Source organism: Phaethon lepturus, unplaced genomic scaffold (assembly GCF_000687285.1).
Source record: "Phaethon lepturus isolate BGI_N335 unplaced genomic scaffold, ASM68728v1 scaffold51034, whole genome shotgun sequence".
Taxonomy (NCBI): domain Eukaryota; kingdom Metazoa; phylum Chordata; class Aves; order Phaethontiformes; family Phaethontidae; genus Phaethon; species Phaethon lepturus.
In genome coordinates this window covers 1-9,246 of record NW_010533526.1, presented here as the reverse complement: position 1 = coordinate 9,246, position 9,246 = coordinate 1, and the positions used below count along the sequence as shown (strand labels likewise).

At 44.6% G+C, this 9,246-nt stretch overlaps 1 protein-coding gene across 1 annotated transcript; it reads right to left on the bottom strand.

The window, feature by feature from the left end:
* Positions 1-258: 258 nt before the first annotated feature.
* On the bottom strand, positions 259-9,237 carry TMEM179 (transmembrane protein 179). The gene is made up of 4 exons (XM_010285205.1): positions 8,832-9,237; positions 5,024-5,161; positions 3,439-3,517; positions 259-438 (listed from the first exon to the last, which is right to left on the bottom strand). The coding sequence occupies exons 1-4, from the start codon at positions 9,131-9,133 to the stop codon at positions 259-261; spliced, it is 699 nt and encodes a 232-aa protein (XP_010283507.1). The 5' UTR covers positions 9,134-9,237.
* Between the last annotated feature and the right edge of the window lie 9 nt (positions 9,238-9,246).

Sequence of the window (9,246 nt, the reverse complement as noted above, 5' to 3'; positions counted from 1 at the left end):
TGCTAGCAAGAGCAGGTTACAGGTTGTGCCTGCACGGGACAGAAAGTTCGTTGTGACAGCAGCACAGGGGACTGTTCGTTCTCTGTATCCCAATATAAGTATTTCTGACAACAATTTCTCATGGAAGAAGTGGGTGATTCACAAGTACATCTCCTTTCAGGAAAGAAAAGATCTCACATACTCAATACCCTGACTCAACTTCAGCTCATACTACTGAATAATAAAATCTAGATCCTGCCCTGGAAATTTGCTTACACTTTAGATCATGCCACTTTTCTCATCTTGCAAAGAGGTTCGTGAGGATGATCTTCCTAGCAACAGCTCCTTCTCATGGATCAGGCTATCTAGCAGGTCCTCCTGCCTGTAGTTGTGATAAACCTTCAGAAAAGCCAGAATGGTAATTCCCAGCCAAGTCAGCCAGGCAGCCCAGAGACCAAACTAGAGAAGAAAAGAAATGATAGAGGTCAGTACTGTATTGTAGAAACAAAGTCAGTCAACTGTCTGAATATCGAAATCTCAGCTGGACCAAAACCCATGAAGTCATGCCAAGTCACACCCAGTGAGATCCTGGTCCCACTGTTCCTAAACTCTGTCAAGTTATTCCTAGCTTAAAAGGAGAAATTTTTTATGTACTAGAAAAACTGAAGCAAAAATGCACTAAGTACAATAATGAAAAAAATCTGTATAATCCAGGTGCATCCATTGAACTTCCCATATCTGACATTCTGTCCAGCCCCAAATTCTTGGGATTGTTTCAATTTTGTTACTTCAGAACTGCAATATGTTTTAAGAAATTTTCCAAAACTTTCTTCCCAAGTCCTTCGGGCCTCCCACTACCCCTGGAGAAGTATACATTTTAAGGTATTTCTATTCAAAATGTTGAGAAAATCTTACCAATTGAACTGTTACACTCTGGGTAACCGGTTCACATGAGCATGAACATTTGTACTTGGCATGAGATAACTGGGCTCAAAGCCTCAGATCTGCAATAAGTTCCATCACTAACTTGTCAATCTCTTTTGCTTAACTTCTTAGAAATAATTACATTTTGATTTGTACAAGTGCTTGAATGTTGGCCTCCCTGTCTCGGAGGAGGTTCATTTGTGTTAAGGCTTTATGGCACAAATTCCATTTTAATTCTATGGTGCCTTTAGCAAAGAAATATTAATTGAATCCCTGTATTTCAGTTTTGACATACTGTGTTTTTAATTAAAAAAATACAACAATTTAAACACTTCCAGACAGTAATACGGTTGTTTACTCTAATAGCCAATTTAGATAAGCAAGGAATATTATTTTTTAAAGGGAGTTTATGTTCCTATATATCTCATGCACTTTGGAAATTCTCTTAAGTATTTCTGCCCATATTTAACAATTATCTCAGTTAACCAGTAAAGAATATTTTTGGAAATAAGGGATATTAATTTGGCTTTATATGACCATATCTAAAGAATTGGAAACTTTGCATTCATTTCTTAAGCACTCCATTAATGAAATATTATCTTAAAGGCATTCAGATATCTCTTACTGCTGTGGTCTTGTCAGCATATTTGATATGAAAGAATCTACATGGATTTAGCCAAATTCAGTGAAACTCCCAGAGTCATTCTGATGTGTTGGAAGCATCTGAATGGGGGGAAAGCAGACAGAGACAGGGTCTGTGTACCTGTGTCAGTTTGTACACACACATATACATTGTGCCAAATATCCAAAGCTTTAAGCTGCCTGTTCTTCCATTCTAGATATTATCCAGAGCCTATATTTGTAATTCCAAAATTGTCAACAATCTCGATATCTCCATTCAAACCACATGCTTCTAATTAAAGTCTACTGTAGGAAATTATTGCACTTATAAGGAACTGGTTGCTTTAGCCGGCAAGACTAGTCAATTCTTGGGTTTTTCTTTCTACTGTTTCAAAGAAGCTTATTTGCCCTCCACAGACAGATCCTATTCTCATGTCTTCATCCAACTCTGCGTACCACACCCTGGATATCAGAAGACAATGCTGCAAGATTTTTTCCCTGCTTGGTCCTTTCTTCAAACAGTCACAATCAGGATTCACTTCGACACTACAGAGTTCAGCTTTTGAAGTCAAACAGTGTTCCCCTGGAGCTGTTATGCACCCAGGCTCCTATACTTGGGTGTGTGCAGAGCTCGGAGGCTGCACCTCGCAGGCTAGCTCTACCCAGGAACATCCGGAGGGGTACGGATCGGTGTGGGGAGCTGCATTCGACAGCTTGAGTTGATCCTCCTATATGCTGTGATATGTTAACTCTTCTTCAACTGAAGTGCTACATGCATGAACCTTGACTTTTTAGGCATGGCTCCCTGTCAGAGAAATGCCTTCTCCTGCATATAAATTATAAACTGTCCACGCTGAGATCACAGGATGGACATGGACATTTAGTTCCCATGAACTCAAAACTATAAATAGATAACAGGATAATAGGTTTACTTCAGCTACCCTCTCACTAGCTGGCAGATTAGGAGTTGATGGCAAATTCTGCTACAAAATACAGCCTGGCCTTGGGCTAGCATGATTGTGGGGAGGGTTGGACTAGATGACTTTTAAAGTTCCCTTTCAACCCAAACTATTCTATGACTCTATGATCCTATGATAAAGGGGCTGTTTTTATGACATATTTCTATCCTACATGCAGGTATGTCCGAGCTGGGTGTCTAGATGTCAGTGCTGACAACAAAGACACAAAACTAGCCTGCGTCCAAGAAGCACAGTTACCTTTGAGGAGTGCCCCAGGCAAGCTAATGTCTCTTTCTGTGAGGGGCAACACAAGAAGCATGTGTATGGGTGCATGTGCAGGGTGCAGCCCTGCATGGATGGGGCTATCCTCCTTGCAGAACTAGTATGTGCTCACATGCACAAGTGCTCAAGTCACAGTGCTTACTGCCTTTGAACGTTGACTTAGGGCTAGCACACTCCATAGAAAGGTCTGACAGCCTTAGAGGTCTAATTCTTGAAGATTCATCAGAAAACAGCCCTAGCTAAAATACACTAATCTTTCAATATTTTCAATGATCTGATATTTATATGGGCTCAGGTGATCTCAGACAAACTCATGGAAGTCAAAGCTAATATCCCCATGGTCTGGTGCAGGTCAGACATTATTCTGAACAGCTCCAGGACACCAGAGTGTTGCAACATTTGCAGAGCTCATCCTTTGGAGAAACAATAAATTTTCCATCAGGATTAACAAGATCAGTGGCAGAGTCAGGTTTTGACATGTCCACACTCAAAACTTTCTGTTTTGAATTTAAAATGCAAATGTACCCATCACTATCATCCTGATAGCACTTGTTGAAGTCAGTGGAAACATACCCATTGATTCCAGAGGAATGGTAGTTCAGCTCCAGCAATCCCAGATCAATGAGCAAATGGTAAGTGAACTGGAATAGAACCATGATCTACTCCAACCTACCTGTGCAATAGCAAACTGGTCATAGAAAGCAGAGTTTTCTAAATTCAGTTCGAGATCTATATCCTGTAACTCTTCACAGCTACCCAAGGAAGGCATCGGAGGGGAAAAAAGACAATTATTTCAGAGATTCCAAACAGGCAAACCAAACATGAAATGAAGCAACATCTTAAATGTGTTTCAAACAGTCACAATGGCATGTTCTATCAAAAGATATTTAAGTTATTGCAGTAACCAGGTTGCTTGCCAATCTTCTCTAAAACTAGGCTGAAAAAGGCATGTGGTTACTTTCTTTAAAAAAAAGATGTATAATTATGTAAGTGATAACACCAATCTTCCATAAGTGGAACCATAACAGTTATTATGAAAACAGCACACTTAAAACCCTCTTCTCCCGCTACCTCCAAACCTCCCACATATACGCATCTGGCATCACCCCAGGTTGGTTGCTTCACCCCTCAATGAAACAAAGTGTATGAGCCTCCGTTACCTTTTGACTTCATCAGGAAAAGCCTCAGAAGAAGGGATTGTGTGGGTGTTTTTGTTTCAGATGCTCCAGCAAGGAGACGATACTCTGATGGTAAGATAGAGGCTGCCTACAAACTTTACAAATAACTTGGATTTTACTGTTGTGAAAAAAATCCCAGGATTTTGAGGTTGTCTTTCTATCTCTTTGTTGATTTCTGCAGCCTCTTCTCTCTCCTTTTCAGTGCTGTCGGTCATCTTGGGTTCTTATCCGAATATTCGATTAGGCTTTTTTTGTAATAGAACTTGTAACCGAATATTCGAATAATTCGATTAATCGTTGCAGCCCTAAACAGAACATTTACTATGGCATTTTACAACATATGACAATATGCAACATAAATGTATGCTTTAAATACTGCGTTTATTCAATATCATATGACATAAAATGTCACCTTTCCCTCTCTCTTCATTGTTATTTTGTTGATAGGAAAAAATCTACCTCAGCTTATCATGTTTTCTATAAGGAGCATAAGCATCGTGGGCTACCGTAGACCATTTTAGCAGCTGTACATTTTGTGCACTGTAAGAGTCAACCATCTGTACTTTGCACTTACAAAGTACCTTCCATTCTTCGGCTCTCAGGGCGTCCACAGCAGTGCTGTGAGGCCAGCAGCTTTATACTGATTTTTAGATGACGGTGTGTTGTGGCACAGGCAGGGTGGGTGACTTGCCCGCTGTCACACAGTGGGTCGGTGGCAGAGCCAGGACAGCAAGCCAGGAGCCCTGACGCCCAGTCCCCTGCCCTGCTCACAAGACCACGCTCCCCCCATTCTTACAGCATTTCCACATCTAGCTCTCCTTTTGCATATGATTGCGACTTTAAAGAGACCGTGAAACTCCATGGAAACTGTGCTTGCCTTTGTGGGAGCTAAATGCAAAAAAAGTTTGATTTCCTTTTTTTGTTCCAGATGAAAGAAAACCTGGATTTCCCCATTACAGATGCCTTCTCCCCCTTGCTCACCTTGCATGTAATAACTACAGTTTGTAACACCACTATTCATTTGTGCATATATGAAAAAGAAAAAAAAAAAAGGAAGAAAAAGTATTCTTCAATACTAACCTATTCGGCATGCTTCCTTTTTCGGTAATTGCATCACACCACATGTTAAATCCTACACTCACTATAGTGCTAGCAATAAATGTGATAAACACCACAAAGGCGCTGATCAGCAGATTCAGGAAGGCATAAAAGAAAGAGCTGCAATAAAAAGGAAGAAAAATGTAACTCATAAACAGCTGAAACACAACATCAGCAGTCTCTCTAAGCAGCATACACTGGGCACAAGATAGCAGTTTCCATTTGAAACACATCTGCTTTAATTAAGAACACCTAATACATTGAAAATCTATGGATTATGATTTTGAGTCACATTATCTTCATTTGTAACTGCTTTTGATTTTGATTTTTTTTTCACTGTAAGAGGATGGGGCTTTAAATCATAAATACTAAGTGGCCATTGTTCATACACAGCGTGGCTTTCATTAGCTGTAATAATGAAAATCAGCATTGTTAAAATAAATGCCATTAGCTCAAATTATATAGTAACTGGAGCTAAAATTATTTCATTACTAAAGTGATAATTGGGACAAAAATTGCCTAGGAGAGGGAAACTAAAATAAAACAACACAGTACTGATAGCTATAATCATTTTAAGCAATGTAACACAAGGTACTGCCATCAGAGGACAAGAATCTCAGTTTTATGGGCAATTTGCAGAGCAGGCCGGCTTCTCCTGGGACTTCTCTGGCTTTGGTGTCAGTATGTTACTTCTGCCAGCTGAACGCTAATTTAATTCAGCCCCGCTAAGTCTGCCCAACCAGGCCAGCCCTAGGCACATGCTGTGTTTGGAGCAGCAGAGGGTGGTCCCGGAAGGTCAAGGAATTGCCCAACTCATTTTCCAACCTCGCTGCTTGACTCCCCCCTTAATTCTAGCTAGTGAAAACTTCCTAAACCTTTTCTCATTCATCTGACCAAGTCCTTCTCTACTTGAAACTGCTCTAGGTTGCACTTGGAAAGCCCCATTATCTAAAAACTGGGCATCTACTCCAGGTTGGAGACAGACTGGCAACTCCAGGAGTCAGGTCATCCTATCGAGGTTAAGTGGTAAGGATGAATATGATGAATTTCGCACCAGTGCCACTCTCATTACACTGGGGATAGAAGGACTCTACTCTCCCCAAAGAACAAAAAAACCCAGTCATTTCTTTTCCCTGGTGGCTCATTGAATGAAAAGCCGAGAGGCTTTCTGAGACAGTGTTTGAAACCTGGGAAGGTTCTGGGCTGGACAATCCTAATTTCTATAGGTTATACATGGTGAGACATATGTGATTTCAAGAGGACTTCTTTAAAATGAGATGAGGAAACAATTACCAGTGGGGTTAGGATGCTTGTTCCTGGATTGACATGGCTTTAGAGGGGCTGTCTAGGTTCTCTCTAAAGTGGCAGTCGTCCCATCCCAACACTGATAGAAAAGAAGTGAAATAAACCACCTTCCAGAAGTGCCCTTACAGACTGGAGCTGGATGCCAAGACACCTGATTTGTAGATGAACATTGAGATGAAACCTACTCTTGTCCTTCAGCTTCACTGGACTTGGAAGACTAGATCAGCTTACCTCTGCTGAGTGCCAGGGTCAACCGTGCAGCAGAGGGAGCTGGTACAAGCACACCATCGTGTTGCATGTTCACTGTCCCTGCCCTGATTTCACACCTAGCCTGGATTTCATCCCGAGTGTTGCTAAAGCCATATCCACTGTGTGTACCTTAGCGTGGTATGGTGGCCTGAGAGGCAGAAAAGACTTGGGCTGTCCACTGAATAAAACAAAGTTGACACCAGGATTAGTTAACAACTCTAGAAAAGGAACTGTTGCCAGGATTATTCAGTGGATCCTCATCAGCCCAGGACCTCTAGTCCTCCCTCTACTTCCTACCCTGCAGCATAAGAGGTGCCAAGGTCCAGAATCTGACCTTCCACTGACAAAGCAGAGCTCAGCATTGCACTTGATTTGCACCAGGCAATCAGTAGCCATGTGCTGGAAGTTCCTAAGGCCAGGGCATCTTGGTAGAGAACGGTGCTAACTATTTGGCTCTCTACCTCACACATTTTTCTCCTTAGATCAGAATTTCAAGCTGCACATTCCAGATGGAGTGGATGTCCTGTCACGATAAATGTTTACGCTCAAAGTAGAAGTCGCTTTGCAGTCGTAGAAGTGAAGTATCTGAGTTGTACCTCTACTTTTCAGCTGAGCTGAATAGCCCCAGACCCAGAGCATGGCTGGCAGCCAGCACTTGCTTCTCCCACTCCCACAGGCAACTTGAGCTCAGTCTGTTCCTGAGGCAAAGGGTCCTGAGACCCTTTTAAGAAGGATTTTTAGCAGTCCTAACTATCTGACAGCAATCATTTGATGCCATTGCACATGAAGACTGCTCACCTTGCTAGGATGTATAGGGTGCTACCCCGACTGCCTCGGGCCAACTTACTCTAGAGCTGGCACAGCAGCAATCCTAAAGGGACAATTTTCAGGGCCCTGCCCAACAGTTTTGAACTAATTAGCCACGTTTGGAAGCAGGCCAAACATCTGATCCAAATTTCATTATTACAAGGGTTTCACTGCTGGTTTCTTCCAAAAATTAACTAATTCTGAACTGCAAAAAATTAAAATAAACATCTGACTTCAACTAAACCTCTATAGGTATCTGATTACCTGAGGAGGCTGAATATTAGGTCCCTGGTTATATTTAGATCTTGTAAGGTAAGTTTTAATACGGAAATAAGTTTCTGGCCTATACTTGCTGTAGCTTGTTTTAGTATTAGGCAGCCTGAGAGCGGTTGGAAAGAGGCAGATAGACAACACTGCTATCCCCTCCCCAGTACTAACAACATCAAGGTGTTGTACAAGCCCAGATGTGCGTAACAGCCGCTGACCCAAGAAACCTCCAGTCTAAATAGACCTGGACACAAGAGATTTACCTTTGGCATGGTCCCTAAACCATGGAAAATGCCTTTCCTAGTCTAGCCAGCCATCAGTGCATGCTCCTGCCTTCCCACCTCTGTGCAGCTGGACGCTTGGAGGGCCCTGGCCCCGCAGCACCCGCAGGCTGGGTTACCCGTGCCAGGGGCTCTGCCCACGGCGGCAGGGCAGGCCACCAGAGCGGCGAGCACAGGGCACAGAGCTCCTAGGCTGCTGCCTGGACCACCAAGCCTCTCACTGCTCCTGCTGGGGTCTGACACCCCTTGGTTTGTCTGAGCACAGTAACTGGTTGCCAGTGCAACCCTGCGGCTGCTGCCAGGAGCACTCAGCGTTGCTCTCGTGTCGTAACCAAGCAGTAGTTGCTCTCCGCAATAGTTGCCATGTCCACCACAAAAGCAGGATAACAATAGAGGGGGATCACCAGCGAGCCCCTTCTGCCCCCTCCCACACACAACCATGTTGTTTCAAGGTTTTTGACATTCCCGGTGTACGTCTGGGGAAGGGACATGTTAGTGGGACCATGGGCAGGAGGCACCTGCGAGCCCCAGCCTCCAGCATTGCCCCACGGCTCCCAGCACCCTCCATGCCCACCACAGCAGGGCTGGCCAGATGCTGCTCCCAGATTGCCAAAGGGCAGCAGGCATATAGTGGTGAATCTGGGCCCCCACCTCAAATTCCTGCAGGGGAGCATTCTGCGGAGAGGGCCCTGGACACAGGCGGGGGTGTACGTGGTATGTGTGCAGACAGACGCAGGCAATACACCGCCTCGCCCCAGACCCCTCTAGGGCGCAGGATGATCTGGATGGTGCAAAGCCCAATGTTTTGCCCCTGGGCTGCTCCCGCCTGCCCCAGCCTGCAGGAGGGATGGGCACCCCCTTCCCTCCCCGGGAATACTTACTCCTCATGCCCTTTGCAGAGGAAGAAGAGGGTCCTCCAGGCCTGCACTGTGGCCAACAGCAGGGAGAGGAGCCCGGTGAAGATGCTGAAGCGGCAGGCAGCCTCAGGCCCCCACTCCTGCACAGTGAAGCGCTGCCTCTCCACCGTCAGGTTGGCGTTGAGCCACATGCCCTCGGTGAAGAGCAGGCACCGGCCGTGGAAGTCGTTGCCATTCTCGGAGAGCGGCACCACCACGATGAAGCTGAAGAGGAAGGCCAGGAAGTAGCAGATGCACTGAGCGAAGAGGAAATTGCTGAGCGCCATGTCCGCGGCTCTGCGCAGGCAGAGGGAGGGATGGAGGGAGGGATGCAGGAGGGAGGGATGCAGGAGGGAGGGATGCGGGGCGGGGGGAGGATGGAGGGATGAAGGGAGGAAGC

Bases quoted from the DNA above. Each gene is read 5' to 3' on its own strand.
- TMEM179 (XM_010285205.1), bottom strand. From the start codon at position 9,133: ATGGCGCTCAGCAATTTCCTCTTCGCTCAGTGCATCTGCTACTTCCTG. The intron at 5,162-8,831 runs GTAAGTATTCCC...TTTTTATTGCAG, and splicing joins CTCTGCAAAGGGCATGAGGA to CTCTTTCTTTTATGCCTTCC. The intron at 439-3,438 runs GTAGGTTGGAGT...TTTCTTCTCTAG, and splicing joins ACCAGTTTGCTATTGCACAG to TTTGGTCTCTGGGCTGCCTG.